Source organism: Phaseolus vulgaris, chromosome 1 (genome assembly GCF_051622355.1).
Source record: "Phaseolus vulgaris cultivar YP4 chromosome 1, ASM5162235v1, whole genome shotgun sequence".
Classification (NCBI taxonomy): Eukaryota; Viridiplantae; Streptophyta; class Magnoliopsida; order Fabales; family Fabaceae; genus Phaseolus; species Phaseolus vulgaris.
Window position 1 is genome coordinate 43230342 of NC_143498.1, and position 16827 is coordinate 43247168.

The 16827-nt window shown below is 32.3% G+C and overlaps 1 protein-coding gene across 2 annotated transcripts; it reads right to left on the reverse strand.

The window, feature by feature from the left end:
• Positions 1-2260: 2260 nt before the first annotated feature.
• On the reverse strand, positions 2261-5634 carry LOC137814183 (DNAse I-like superfamily protein). 2 transcript variants are annotated; one of them, XM_068616775.1, is made up of 4 exons: positions 4436-5634; positions 2987-3194; positions 2779-2908; positions 2261-2695 (listed from the first exon to the last, which is right to left on the reverse strand). In XM_068616775.1, exons 1-4 carry the CDS (start codon positions 5134-5136, stop codon positions 2424-2426), a joined length of 1311 nt encoding a protein of 436 aa, XP_068472876.1. In that variant the 5' UTR covers positions 5137-5634; the 3' UTR covers positions 2261-2423. The 2 variants fall into 2 exon arrangements, with proteins under 2 accessions (XP_068472876.1, XP_090159104.1); XM_090302978.1 differs by lacking the exons at positions 2261-2695; positions 2779-2908; positions 2987-3194 and adding an exon at positions 3461-3651 and having other exon boundaries at positions 4436-5261.
• Positions 5635-16827: the final 11193 nt, after the last annotated feature.

The following is a 16827-nucleotide window of genomic DNA, read 5'->3' on the forward strand; positions in this document are numbered from 1 at the left end:
TTTCATTTATTTTCATTTATATATCTTATATTTATCTTATTTGGATTTATTTTTATATCTTTTATCTTTATCTTAATTTGTTTTGCCTTTATTTTATATCTTTTATGTTTTTAGTTATTATTTTTTTCTACCATTTTTTTTATTGTTGCTGTTTTTATTTTCTAGACTTTTTTTTTCATTTTTTGCTTCTCATTTTTAAGCATTAAGTGTAACATTTGCATTAGTTTATTTTTTTAGGATTTTGCATTTAGGATAGACACTTCAACATTACTTGTGTATCCACTATTAATTAATACTAATTGACTTTGGTTTTTTTGTAATTATGTCATGTATTTTTTACTTGAAATTAATATGATTACATCATTAATAATAATAAAAATAAATAGTAATTTATGTTTATAGATTCAATTTTTATGTTGTTGTAGGGTTTAATTTTTTATTTTCTTCATTCTTAAAAAGAAATAATTTTAAACTAAAAATTTTAATTTTTTTTATTTTATTTTATAAAAACTCATTTCTTTATTCATTAATTATATTTCTAACTATTTTAAAATTAAAAATATTTATTTTTTAATGCATTCAAAATTAAAATTATCAAAAATAAATAAATTATTATTTATTTATTTATTTTTGAAATGGTGCTACATAGGGAAATAAAAAATAAAATGGTGCTAGATAGGGAAATAAAAACAAAAGGGTGCTAGATAGGGAAATAAAAACAAAAGGGTGCTAGTTAGGGAAATAAAAGTCTAAATGGTGCTAGTTAATTTTTTATTTTCTTCATTTTTAAAAAGAAATAATTTTAAACTAAAAATTTTAATTTTTTTTATTTTATTTTATAAAAACTCATTTCTTTATTCATTAATTATATTTCTAACTATTTTAAAATTAAAAATATTTATTTTTTAATGCATTCAAAATTAAAATTATCAAAAATAAATAAATTATTATTTATTTATTAATTTTTGAAATGGTGCTACATAGGGAAATAAAAAATAAAATGGTGCTAGATAGGGAAATAAAAACAAAAGGGTGCTAGATAGGGAAATAAAAACAAAAGGGTGCTAGTTAGGGAAATAAAAGTCTAAATGGTGCTAGATATGGAATTTACCCGATTGAATGATTAAACAATTAATATTTATATTAGGATTTATTAGATATAAGTTTATTTCAAAAAAGCATACTTCAACGTGACTTGGTCCTTTAAAATGAAAATTTTAAAATTTAAATAAAATTAAAGTATCAATATTTTGAGAAGATATATAACTGAGGAGATATTAAGTTAATTTTATCAAGAACGTTCTGAGAAAATTAAATTCTATTAATTGAATTATTAAATATTTTAATATTTACTCAATGATCATAAAGTTTTAGACAAATTGGACGTTTTACATGATTTATAGTCAACATTTACTTGTTTTAATTCTTAAAAACATATTACATATTAAATTAAATTTATTTAATACACTATAAAATGATTTTTAAATTTTATAAAAAGTTTACAAATTTGATTTATTGAATAGAATTTCAAATAGTGGCTAGATCAGTAAAATTAATTTGAACAGATAAATTTTAATGCATAATTTAATAATATGAAATTAAATTATAGTTATATTGAAAGTGAAAAAGTTCTCACATGAACATTATTCTCGTTGGGAATTTCTCCTTAATTAATGGGAGACTATTACCAATAAATTTTGGTAATTGATTCGTTGAATTATATATTCAAAAGTTTTAAAATTATATCTCTCTTAAAGATAATCTTTTAAAGGTATCTTAAATATGTGACAAACATTAATTATTCATTATCTCTTTTATGAATGAAGTAGTTTTTTCCTCCTTCTCTAGGTAAAGGGCATTTGTGAGAAATAGAAAAGTAAGCAAGGGAGAAAAACAACATAAGAAAGTAATTGAGAGAAACGATATTCACCATTATGTGAGATTAAAAATTTTAGTCTGAGACTAAAGAGACATTGGATTTCATCCTTGGTAAAATTAAATCTTAACTTTGAACAAAAGAAACATATATTTTAATCAAATTTTCATAGTTAAAACATTTTATAGACTAATTACATAAGTTGTTAAAGTGTTTCTGTTAAAAATTATTTTTATCATTATTCTTTCTTGTTCTATTTTTTTATATATACTTATTTCTTATTATGCAAGTATCTATTTTGTGTATAAAAAAAACAAAGAAAATTAGTTTTGATTTTCCTAATAATTTCTTAGGAGGGCGAAAAGGCTATACAAATCCAAGAAATTAAAAAAAAAAATATGCAACTCATCATATATCACCCTTATTTCATATGTCTGATTCTTTTGAATAATATACAGAACACAGTCAGCAAGCTGTAAGCAGGACAAAACTAATTACTGCTCCGTCTCCAAAAATCAGTAGAAAAAATGAGGAAAGAAAAGAATTTTCAATCCATATCTGCAGTTTGTGTTTTCCATATACATTTGGATGGAGTTGATTTTATTCTTACAACTTTGTTTCCTGGTTGTCCTTGCTTCTTTGTCAGATTTTCTTGAGGATTGCTATTTATTTTTACCACATCAGCTTTGACTATGTGATGATCTGAAGTCCCTTTGGAAGAAAGAACTAAGTACGAACCCGAAACGAATTTATACGGAGAATCTGAGGAAGATAATATGTAATCTACCCGAGTCCCATACTTACACGTTCCTTGAACACCTGCATATATCAAATTTATACTTAATTCATCAATAAAGTTGAACCTCATAATTAAGATAAACATTAAGAGTTTGGTGTTGTACTTTGTCCTTTGGCGATCATCACAACAGACTCATATTCCCCTGAAAACTCCTTTGCATCCCTGTACTGCCTGTTCTTCAGATACTTCATGACTTCAACCTTCGGTGTTGGCTTTCCCATCTCTTCATAGTACTACACACAAACCAACCCATTCACAATTTTTATGTTTGCTTTTTGAGAAAATTGAGGTTGTTGTCATGATGGATATACCTTTACAATATCTGTCCATCTTTCTTGGGAATAATCCGATTCATCAAGCGAATTAAGGCCCCCAGCTAAAATGTGTGGCTCCTCATTAGATTCAATTATTGCATTTATCTGCTTCATTCTCCATTTCTCATCAAGATGATCAAGGTTGGTGCAGTAAAACTGTAGTTCACCTTCTTCGGGTACATCGATAGTGGCCTTCAGAACATTCCTGTTGCATAAAATTGCAATTTCTTGTATGTCACATTCACCCTTGTTATACTAACACATTCTAACCCACCGAATTTAAGAGACATTTTCTTTAATTGTAGTTGTTCTAGCTAAAATTGTTTTCAAGTTCCAACCTTTCGCAGACTGTATTTCCACTAATGTTTCCATAATCATTCTTTAACATATGGGCATGGCAACGAGTACCTTCTGATTAAAGTAAGACAAATTTCTTGCTTTCAATCATTATGAAATTGAGCAAGAAAAACATTGATAATATTCTTACTCTCCTTCATGATCAGAAAAAATGGACGTACATAACATTGAAATGTTGTCTTGAAACGGCAACATTACTAAGTTTTTGCAATATTCCAAAGTGATGATAATTTCATACGTACATAACATTGTATAAATTTGCTTGACTCCAAACATAAAACTATTTTATTGTGCCGTCTCTACCCCTGAAAGAAAAACAAGAGAAACTTGTTGGAGAAGAATGTTATATTTTTTATTCCCCTGGTATGTTTTTTTTTTACAATTTTAATTTCATATTTTTGTAATTATTCTGTTTTAACCTAATATATATTGTTTAAAGAAAATGTAATGCGACATAATTTTAAGGTGCTGTCAAGTCAGAGATGCAAAACTTTATTGTCAAATATTAAATGTCAGTTAAAAAATAACCAAAATTTACAGAATAATTAAAACAATAGAATATAAAATTTATAAAAGAAAATTCAGGAAAGGAAAATAATAAAAATATTAAAAATACACACACTAGTGTTATATTTATCGGAGACTATACCAGCATTAAAAACTGTAATATCACAGATCGAAGTATTAAAGAAGCTTGTTCTACAAGACCTAGAACGTTGGAGGTGCGTGTGTAGGTAAACAAATTGAGCAATGAATAATCCATAAATTTGTTCACAAGAATGTTGATGGAAAATGTCAAATCTGAAATGAAGATACATCCATAGCTGACAGACACCACAAAAGCTTAGGTGGGGACATTTATCTCTGCACAGTGCATACATTCATTCATAAAGCTATTATTACAGTTGGTTTTCCGTGCTTCTTATCAGTGCCAGTTGCAAACACTAGAAACAAAGAAAAAACAGAAACCCCCACCATCCATAAACGACACGGCATTTGTTTTTTCGTTAGCACTGGATCAAACCAAGACACAACAAGCAATTAAAGTAGTAAACTGTAACTACAGTAACTAATTAACTGAGAAATTACCTGAAATCGGTGTGGTCGAAGATTTTCTGCAGCTTCCACCGTTTAATGGGCCACTTGGACAAAACGGCGTTGCCGTATTGAGGGGCCCAGCTTTCGGCGAAGACGTAGTTCATCCCCAAAGCTCGAGCCAAATCAGACAAAGGCTTCATCCCGTTCTCTTCCTCCGCCTTCACGTCTTGCAATCCCAAAACGTCGGCGTTTACCTCTCTCAGAACTTCAAGCACCGTTTTCCTCTGCCTCTCTCCCTCCACTCCCTCGGCGAAACTCCACGACCATGAGAACGACCCTTTTGCTCTCTCGTGCTCCGAGAAGCTCGTTTGCCGCAGCGAAATCTCGTTGTCGGGTAAGTTGATCGACACTCGCAGCTTTGACTTGCCCAACAGCGGAGACTGCGATTGTTTCAATATGCCTCGCGGTCGGTCGTACGTTGACTTTGGTCGCTCCACGTTGTCGTCGTCTGAGGTGGCGCTTTTGTCTGGTTGGGGAAGCACCGGTGCCATAGAGAAGAATGCGGCGTTGAACGTAGCGATTCGTATTGGTTTGGAAGGAGGAGGGGGAGGTTCGGGGGTGCTGGTGCTTGGTTCTGTGTGAGGTTTGGGAGTGGTCTTGCCGAAGCGCGGCTTGGACTTGGAACGACGCCGTAGTGGCCACTTGATGTGGGAGCTGAGGCGACGGAGCTTCTTGTTGAGGAGTTTAAGCATGATGGAGAAATTTTCAGCTCTTGTGGTTCTAATGTTTTCTATTTCAGTGTGGTATAGAAGGGTTCTTTGAATAAAATAGGACACGACAATCTTAAAATCTAATTACTGTTAACTAGGTTAATTATGCTAGTAAATTAATTTACTGACGATTTTTTTTTTCTGACCATGGATGTGTGATGTTGGAGATGACAAGTTCACAAACCCACCATTCTGACAATGAGTTTAAAGTGACATTCTACGTGGGCTCTATCTAACAAGAAAAAGAAAAATTAGAAATGGACAAAGCTGCTACATGCATTGGTGAAAGCAAGAAAATTAACAATCTCACTCGTCTTTAGGACACATGCCTAATGCTCACAGGTTCACTGCATGCCCGCTACATCTCTAACATGCAAAAAGGTTCCACTGTCACTACCAAAAAATATCACTTCAACCAAAACAAAACAATATAAAGGAAAAAGAAAATCACTCTCCTTTCACACCTCGCAGCGGTGGGACGAAATCAGAAAATAAAAACTGCAGTTTATATTAGTTTGCAAATTATTTTCTTTTTCTATTTTAATTATTTTCTTGAACGGATATGGGACTTAGAGAACGATTGTTCATGTCTCTTCCTTCAGTCAGTCACTCATGCTCTAAGCTCCCTACTACGCCTTCCTTCTCTTGGTCCTTTGGTTTTACAGGCGGGAGTGGTACCTGCAAAAGGCACTCCAACACTCAAGTCAGTCGAGGTGTTAGCACTCAGATGTCAGAGTATTGTAGACAATGATGTATCTTTCTCCTTAAAATACATGTTATTTATATTAATTTAATGGAACTTCATTGAGGGGCCGGATTAGAAGGTTGATTCATGTTTAGAATTGCACTAAACAACTCTTAACTATAGATTAGCACTGCTGATCTAGTCAACCTTTGGCTCGTCGTCTGGGATCAGTCGATCACGTGTCGTCATGTGACCCTCTCACCAGGGTTAGGTGGTTAACTGATCCGAGTACTGGCCGACTCACTAAGTCGTCCGATCATACCGGTACAGTTTTAAACATTCACATTCATTGAATATCATTACTACTGCCACAACACTAGGAGTGACAATATGTCTGTTCTGTTTGTATTTTCTTTTAATAGGATAAAGAGTTCATGTGTCACTCGTTTAATTTATTTAACTTTATATATTTTTTCATGTGTAATTAAAGATAGAGAGTAGTTTGAGTTTATTTTTGGTTAAAGGAGACATTGTTTGGCTGAAAACAAAAGATGGGTGACTCAAACATGCCATATTGACAGTATCTGGCCCCAACTGCTCCACAAAAGATAATTGGCTTCCTTCAATTGTTTTTATTTAACAAATGACACTATAGCCTTTTAGGGAAACAAAGTTGCTCAACTTAGTTTATATGCAAATATAAGAAAAATCATGATCATATATTCGTTGCATCCACGTAAGTGATTGGGGCAAAAGTTCACAGCCCTGTTGCCTTTTATCTAAAACTACTCTTATTCTTTTCTAGCTTTCCTACTTTGATTGAAACGATGCAACAAACCAAATAGGGAAAAACAAAGTCTAACAGTAATAATATGACTGTGATCCAACAACTCTGCTCATTGCCATACAAATGGGATTCATATAAAGATTGATTGGAATTGAACTATATAACGTGGTGTTCTATGACTTACTTAATAATTTCTTCTCCCATACCCTACCAATTTTTCTAACAATCTAAACCATAGACAAGTGAGATTTTGTATGATATAAAACCCATCATGTTAGTTGTAGTGGGGGACCTCAGCCTCAACACATCACCTTTCCCTTCGCATGCTTCAGTATTTTACATTGAACCTTGGATTTTTCTTTTCTCGTTTGGTTTCATTAGAAGATAAGTAATTATAAATGAATATTATGTTGTGAGTAGAAGTACTTGTTATAAGAAAAAGACAATTAACCTTTCCTCAAAGAAGATATACAAGAAAAGCTTCTTAATTTTGTATGCATAGTGACATGGTTCTGTGGGACAAGGCAAGAGTGAAAAGATGAAATAGGATGAATAATTGTTTTAATTAAGGTTTGACATGTGTATATATAGTTAATTGAAGCTCTTCCCTTTACATCAAGATGCAATCTTAGTTTTATAGTAAGATGATTGACACATTGAGGATTTGACAGCCACTCATAATTATAAGATGTAAAAGGTAATGTAGATCACGTGGTGTCAATTTCCGTAGAAAACGAAGGTTGAGATTAAGATTGAAAAAGAAAGAGAGGTTGATTGGGAATGAGTGGCTCAAAGGCTCACATTGGTACTTATCAGGTAGAATAACGTAGTATGAATGATTTTAAATAGAGGGAAACCAACGTCAAAATATCGACAAATTGTACCCACTTAAATCATTGTTTTCAAAATGAAGATTAGGAAAAGTAATGTATATTTATTGCTATGAACTAATATCTGGGTCTAGTTGTTTTTTACGTCTCAAATAAGATGCCAAATGCATAAATTTGGTCTTCCAAGCTTACAAAGTTCTTCGCATATTGACAAATTTTTTATTCTTCAAACCATGTTCTGAGTTCTGGCCGTTGGAAGTTCCTTTCATTATAATTATTTATAGGAGAACATTCTATATCTGTATCAGAGTTATAATGTTTATGGTGTGTTAATAATCTCTTCACTGATTAACTTTGATTATGAATGTCCGATTTAATCTTAAGGAATTTTAATTGGTATTTTTTTTCATTATATCAGGATTTCATATTAGGTGATTATTCTGGGTTGATTATAGTAAAATCGTATGTGAGATACACATTTTTCAACTTATTTATTAATAACTAGATCTAATTTTCTTAATTAGTATGATAGAAAAATCTTATGTGAGATACATATCTTCAAATTATTTATTAGTAACTAGATCCTAATTTTCTTAATTAATATTGAATGATTGTGTAAGTTAGAATCATATATTTGTCTCTACAAAAATCAATCATCAAACATAAAAAAAAAATAAAGAACACACTAATAATTAAGAAGTCTTACATGATAACATAATTTATTGGTAGCTAGTAGTTGGAATGAGAAATTGTGTAAAGGGTTTACATAGGTGTGGGATTCGAATGAGCTGTGGTAAAGATGCATTATTAAAGAACGTGCATGTATGGTTCAGTGCCGTATCCTACATACGTATATAACATCTCGCTGGCGTTTTTTACAAATGCAATTTAACATTTCTATAGCAGACACTTTATCGGCACAACAATCAAAGGTTCACCATAATTATAATCCCATTTTAACGTTACATGAATCAGAGACAAAATATTCTTTGAAATTTTTGCTATATTTGGATTCAGATGAGAATTTGTGGGGAGGGAAAGAGTTCATTAGAAAGAATTAGAGAAGATGCATAAGAATGTGTGTGAGGTTATTTGAATTGAAGGATGATACAATGGATTTGAGAAGATTGTTTATAAATTTGTGACTGATGTGATTGTTAGGAGATAATTTAAAAATTATTTTAAAAGTATAAAATATAAATTTACAAATTTATTTTTGTCATTAAAAAATATTTTAAAATGAATTATCGTATTTTTTTAAAATTTGAGTTAATTATTTTTTTATAATATATAATATTCATAATTACTCTTATTTTATAATAAAAATAACTTTGTGTTAAATTCAGATAAATTTATTAAAATTAAAATTTATCAAAATAATATTTATTATATACATTTGTTATTTTATATAATTATATATGTTTTTGTTAATATTAACATTTTATTTTATTATTTTTATTGTTTATAATTATATGTTGTTATGAATAGTATAATTAAATATATTTAAAATTATTAAATAAATTTATGTAATATTTAAATTTGTATATTGTATATTGTAGGTATATTATTATAATAATAATAAAATAAATAATATTATTAATATTTTGAATAATTATATATTTTAAAAATAATGTACAATTTAAACATAATAGCACTATACAATTCACATATTTTCGTAAATATTAGAAAATATTGACTAACAACATGAAAAAAAATTATATTTTATTTTTTATGTATAATTTTTTCTTTCAATTTATATCCAATAAAATAAAGAAAATAAAATAAAAATTTTCACTTATCATTAATAAACATTAGATGAACATGAAATATTCGGTGATTACAATAAATAAATGAAGTCATTAAATTAGAAGTCTAAATTATGTTGTGTTATGGGAATTTAAAAAAAAAATTACAAACATAATAATGTCTAATAACGCATTAAATTTAACTAACAATCAAAATAAATTAAACATAAAAAATAATAATAACACAATAAAAATACAATTAATGTTCTTCATTGAGTTGAAGCTGGTAAAGTGTATCTTCGATTCGGTCCAAACATGTGTGGATAGTGTTGATATTTTTCTGTATATTTTGAATTCCCTCCCAAATTTGTGTTAACATCGCCGAATCATGGGGGATTTCGGGTTGAGGATGACCGCTTGCAACATGTTCTTGAGGCAATGGAGTGTCTTCGTGGTCTTGTTCATGTTTGTCGTCAAGCCTTCCAAGTTGTCACACATCATTGATCTCAAAGATATTCATTTTCTTCACGGTTTTTTTCCCGAAGAACTTATTCCACCCTAACGTGATTGATGACTCTCCCATCAAGTTCATATCATATAACAACATGAGGTGTGTGATTAAACAGCCATATGGAAGAGGCATATCATTGTCACAATATTTTATCATATGTTGCATGATATGATGAGGCCAATTAATCATTACATTACTTTTTAGGCCCCAAAATATGAAAACATCTTCATGAACCAACTGCGAGAAATTGCTCCCCCGAAGACACAACATGTGTAATAAAGTAGTTTGTCATTTATAGTCAAACGACCTACGTTTCTTATATTTTAATCGTGCACCTCTTCTCTTGTCATGGTTAATAGGGCTTGTTGTTGACGATCAAAATGTATGTCCTCAGGGATAATCGATTCTCCTTCTACCTTTAAAAGCCACATAATAGATTCTCCCAAATCACTTCTATCAAAAATCGATTCTGCATCATTTGAAAAAATGGAAAATCGATTTTGCACCATATACAAAACTAGGAAAATCGATTTTGAAAAATTCGGAAAAATGAAGACAAACCAGGGCGATCTCCTTCCTCAAACCGGTGAGTTTTCTCTTGCTCAAACCATTTCTCCCTCGTTTGTTCTCGGCACTATCAAACCTAATTTCATTTATAGCAAACATAAGTTCACTTTCACATTCACGGGATCTACAGTTTTTTGGTTAAAATAAGTTTTTGGGCAACATTCTTCTACAATTGATAGCACTGAACCGTGTAATAAAGAAGAAAAGTGATTGGCTTGTGCAGAACTACACCAGTGTAACACAATGTAAACCCCTTCACATGTGCCCAAAGTGTTTAAAGGGTACGTAAGTAAAATGTTATTTGTGTCCTCTATGCCACATGTAATCCTCTCAAATCTTCTCAGTTTTGTGAGGAGGAAAAACGCTTCCCACCCTGCTCTCCCATCCGCACCTACACCTTCAAAACACACGGATCCAAACAGGAACTCCCCCGCTCGCCCCTCCATCCTCCTTGATCACACCCGAAAAAACTGGTGTCTTCGTGAACTGCACAAATATATTTCATTATTCATTCATGAGTGAATTCCATTAACTCAGGATGCTCAATCACTTATTCTTCTTAAAAGAAGCACACTTTAGTCTCTTTTTTTTTCATCATTCAGAATGAACAATAAATTAGTATTAGCTTTAATTTTTATTTAGTTGAATAAAACCAATAAACACATAATAATAAAGAAAAATAAATACATAAAAAAATAAAAAACCATAAATAAATAAATAATAATAATAATAATAAAGAAAAGTAACTACATTCGTCAAAAACCGTAAAAAATAAACTAAACAATAAACACATATAAAATAATATAAATATATTTATTAAAAATAAAAAGAGTAAATATATAGAAAAAAAAAGTAAATACATTTTGAAAAATTAAAAAGAGTAACCGCACATAATAAAGAAAAAACTCTAAATACATTTAGAAAAAATAATTAAAAAGTTACTTGAAGGTGAAGAGCACTGGAAAGAAGAAGCACTCCAAAGAAGAAGAAGAAATAGTGTGATTAAGATAAGCAAAGAAACACACCTAAGATGACTCAAGAGACCCAAGATCCAATCTAGAAAAATAAAAAAAGCATAACAGAATCAAACATTTTTCTCACACAAGGGAGAATCGATTCTCCTTCTACCTTTAAAAGTCACATAATTAATTCTCCCAAATAACTTCTATCCATAACCGATTTTGCATCATTTGGAAAAATGAAAAATTGATTCTGCACCATTTGAAAAATTGGAAAATCGATTATGCACCATGTACAAAAATAGGAAAATTGATTCTAGAAAATTGGAAAAATGAAGACAAACCAGTGCGCTCTCCTTCCTCAAACCAGTGAGTTTTCTCTTGCTCAAACCACTTCTCTCTCGTTCATACAAGAGCACAACAAACATAACTATCAAGCCTAATTTCATTTAAAGCAAACTCAAGTTCACTTTCACATTCACGGGGTCTACAGTTTTTTCGTCAAAATAAGTTTTTGGTCAAGATTCTTTTGCAATTGATAGAGCTGAACCGTGTAATAAAGAAGAAAAGTCATTGGCTTGTGCAGAACTGCATAAGTGTAACACAGTGTAAACTCATTCAAATGTTCCCATAGTGTTTAAAGGGTACGAAAGTAAAATGCTACTTGTGTCCTCTTTGACACTTGTAATCCTCCAAAATCTTCTCAGTTTTGTGAGAAGGAAAAATGGTTCCCACCCCGCTCTCCCATCCGCACCCACACCTTCATATACACGGATCCAAACAGGAACTCCCTTGCTCACCCCTCCATCCTCCTTGATCACACCCGGAAACAAACAGTGCCTTCGTGTATCGCACAAATATATTTCGTTCTTCATGAGTGAGTTCCATCAACTCAGGATGCTCAATCACTGATTCTTCTGAAAAGAAGCACTCTTTAGTCTCTATTTTTTTCATCATTCATAAATATTAAGAATGAACAATAAATTAGTATTAGGTTTAATTTTTATTTAGTGGAGTAAAATCAATAAACACATAATAATAAAGAAAAATAAATACATTAAAAAAAATCAAAAACCATAAATAAATAATAACAAAGAAAAGTAACTACATTAGTCAAAAACCGTAAAAAAACTAAACAATAAACACATATAAAAAAATATAAATATATTTATTAAAAATAAAAAACCGTAAATATATAGAAAAAAATGTAAATACATTTTTAAAAATTTAAGACAGTAACCACACATAATAAAAAAAAAACTCTAAATACATTTTGAAAAAAAAAATTAAAAGCTTACTTGAAGGATGAAGAGCACTGGAAAGAAGAAGCACTTGAAAGAAGAAGAAGAAATAGTGTGATGAAGAGAAGAAAAGAAGCACACCCAAGATGACTCAAGAGACCCAAGATCCAATCTAGAAAAATAAAAATAAAACACATAACAGAATCAAGCATTTTTCTCACACGAGGGAGAATCGATTCTCCTTCTACCTTTAAAGACCACATAATCGATTCTCGCAAATCACTTCTATCGAAAACTGATTCTGCATCATTTGGAAAAATGGAAAATCGATTTTGCACCATTTGAAAAAAATTGAAAATCGATTATGCACCATGTACAAAAATTGGAAAATCGATTCTGGAAAATTCGGAAAAATGAAGACAAACCAGTGCGCTCTCCTTCCTCAAACCAGTGAGTTTTCTCTTGCTCAAACCACTTCTCTCTCGTTCGTTCTGGGCACAAGAGCACAACAAACATAACTATCAAACCTAATTTCATTTAAAGCAAACACAAGTTCACTTTTACATTCACGGGGTCTACAATTTTTTGGTCAAAATAAGTTTTTGATCAAGATTATTCTACAATTCATAGCACTGGACCATGTAATAAAGAAGAAAAGTCATTGGCTTATGCAGAACTGCACCAGTGTAACACAGTGTAAACCCATTCACATGTGCCCAGTGTTTTTAAAGGGTACAAAAATAAAATGTTACTTGTGTCCTCTTTGACACTTGTAATCCTCCCAAATCTTCTCAATTTTATGAGGGGAAAAAAGCTTCCCACCCCGCTCTCCCATCCACACCCACACCTTCAAATACACAGATCCAAACAGGAACTCCCCTACTCGCCCGTCCATCCTCCTTGATATCACCCGGAAACAAACAGTGCCTTTGTGAACTGCACAAATATATTTCATTATTCATGAGTGAGTGTCATCAACTCAGGATACTCAATCACTGATTCTTCTGAAAAGAAGCACTCTTTAGTCTCTCTCTTTTTTCATCATTCAGAAATATTAAGAATGAAAAATAAATTAGTATTAGCTTTAATTTTTATTTAGTTGAGCTAAAACTACAAGAGTGGTACCTAAGATGACATCATTCATGAGATAAACTAACTGTGTTTGAATTTGGGTTTACTATACCTAGCTATGATAATTGTTAAGTGTCCTCAAAACAATCATAATGCGTTTTACCGTGGACATCAATTGTTTTTGTATTAAAGGTTAAAATGGTAATTTTTATCAGTTCAATAATTGAGTTTTTCTTTTCAGTAGCGTTTTTCTTTTTTCTTCTTCTTTTCTTGTGTTCGAGTTTCGACTCTCGATCAGGAATGTACATGCAAAAATTTATCCAATGTTCAAGTGAATATTTAGTATTTAGGTGTAATTAATGTTTTTTTATCATCAAAGAAAAAATATAATAAAAATAAATATTAGGCATACTCTAATCCTTGTATATAAAAAATATAAGTTATAAATCCACCATACATGAGAAACACTAGCTTTCCTGCAAACATCAAATAGACCATGTGTTTAAAACACACTACACACTCTCCTAATAACCAACAGAGGGACCTATCCCATCAAAAAGTTGTTCTAGAAAATCTTTAAAACACGAAGGACGCATACGACATGAGAAAACATCACAACCAGAATTTTCTCAATATAGATAGTTATAATTATGATATACATTTATTTTTGTTGTTATGACTATTTATACAATCATAATATCGATATTAGCATGATAAGTGTCAATGTGTAGTTTTTATGATTGATAAAATTGAACACTTTGGAACTTAATTGTTGCTTAATGTAAGAAAATTATCCTAATCTGAGAATTATTGAATCTGATTATATATTTTGAACCAAGAAACAAATGAAGAAATTTAATCTCAATTTTTGTGTAAATTGCAGATGAATATGAAGCATTGAAAGAAAGAAAGCAAAAACTTAATTGGATCACAAGAAGATTTAGCTCAAGCTCAAATTTTACAGAGTTGATTAAAGTTGCAGTACTAATCTAGCTTAGGCTAGAATTGCTAGCTCAAGCTAAAAATGCACTGAAAGATCTAGCTTAAGCTAAATTGGCTAGCTTGAGCTAAAGTTCATTATATAAATTTTGAAACACAACTCAAAAGGAGGGGTGAAAAAAGATTGGATTTTTATAGAGAGAGATTAGTGAGAGAAGAAGAAGAGACCTTTGTTCTTAGAAGAAGAACTTGCTCAGATCAACCCTTCTTATGCAATCCAGATCAAGAATGAAGATTAGAGGAGCTGTCATGAGTGGCTAAGTGCTTTCTAACTTGGGATTGAATGTAATCTACTATGTTCAAATGTATTCTTGGTGATATATATATATATATATATATATATATAATATTTTCTTTTCTACTCGTTCTTGGTATTTTCGTTTCATGCTTACTGCTTGATTCTATCTGATCAATGGAGTCTTGATTTTTATCCTTAAATTTAACTGGAAAGTACCTTTAAGGATCTGAAATAGACGAAAATACTTGATAACTTGTAATGCTAGGAATAGATTTCAAGTTATTGATTGCATTATAATTATGTTCCTAAAGCTGGATGATTTGTTAAATATCTGAGGAATCAGTGTTTGAGAAATTATCTTATGAATTTCATCTGTGAGGAATCAAAGTGAATGACTTTAAATTAACCATCAAGAATAAGTAGTTTTGAGTATTATGTATTGTATTATTCCAAAATACAGATGATTGAGATAGACACAATTCAATTCCAAATATCTTTCTCTATATTTGATAAGATAGTTTTGGTTTTGGTTGAATCAAACCCTAAATCTCCGAGTTACTTGTGAAATCTTTAATTTGTTTATGAAAAAGTTCTCAAAATTATTTTCTATACTTAATGAGTTTCATAACAGAACATCTTAATTAGAATTGTTCTAGGTGGGTTCGACATTCGTACTTTAAAGAGTATTATATTACAGTTGATTCGGTACACTTGCCGAGAAAAATCAACATAGCACAGGTACCATGACTTAGAGTGTATCACCTAATTTTTCATACGATTTAATTTGAGTTCATATCTTGTTATTTTAATACATTTTAAATATGATAGATATTGAGGTGTCATGGGAGCACCGATAAAAGGCTAATTAATGCATAATACTAATTAATTCCATAACCCCAAGTCGAACAAAGTCAGTCTGAGTCTATGTCGAGAGTAGTTGGCCCGGGCCAAAGTTGAGTCGATTTGGCCAGGCCCAAAGTCGAGCCGAGTAAACATTGGGCCAAGTCGAGATGAGTGGGCTAAAGCTCGAGTCGAGTCGACATCGGGCCCATGTCACGCCAAGTCGACTCAGTCGGTCTGGGCCCATGTTGAGTTGAGTCAGCCTAGGCAGATGTCGAGCTGAGTCGGTCTGACCACATGTAGAGCTGAGTCGGTTGGGCCCATGTTGAGTTGAGTCAGCTCAGGCCCATATAGAACCGAGTCGGCCTAGGTCCATGTCGAGCCGAGTTGATCCTGGCCGACGTCCATCTGAGTCGGTCCTAGGCTATGTCGAGTTGAGTGGGTCTTGACCGATGTTGAGTCGAGTTGGTCCAGGTTGATGTCGTGCCGAGTCGGACCAGGCCAACGTCGAGAGGACTGGGTCGGGGTCGATATCGAGTCGAGTCGGCTCGAGCCCATGTCGATTTGAGTCGAGTCGGCTCGAGCCCATGTCGATTCGAGTCGGACCGGGCCCATGTAGAGTCGAGTCGGTTCGGGCCCATGTTGAGTCAAGCTAGCCTAGGCCCATGTTGAGTCAAGTTAGCATGGGCCCATGTCGAGCTGAGTTGGCCCGAGCCCAAGTCGGTCCTAGCCGGATTCGAGTAAAGTCGGTCCTGGCAAATGTCGAGTCGAGTCGGTCCTGGCCGATATCGAGTCGAGTCGGCCCTGGCCGATATCGAGTCGAGTCGGCCCTGGCCGATATCGAGTCGAGTCGGTCCTGGCCAATGTCGAGCCGAGTTGGCTCGTGCCGATGTCAAGCTGAGTTGGCTCATGTCCATGTCAAGCTGAGTCGGGCCCGGGACAATCTCGAGCTGAGTCGACCCAGGCCCATGTAGAGCAAAGTCGGTTCGGGGTCATGTCAAGTCAAATCAAATCAGGTCCAGGTCAACCCAATTCAACCCGATTCGAAGTCTAGCCGAGTTGGCTCAGATCCAGATTTAGCCTAATGGGCCTGGATATAGATCTAGCGCTTCTGGTATAGATCGAATCGGCATAGACTCAGGTTGAGTTAGGTTAGTGTGTATCCAAATCAAAATAAATTTAATTTAATTAACAAAATAA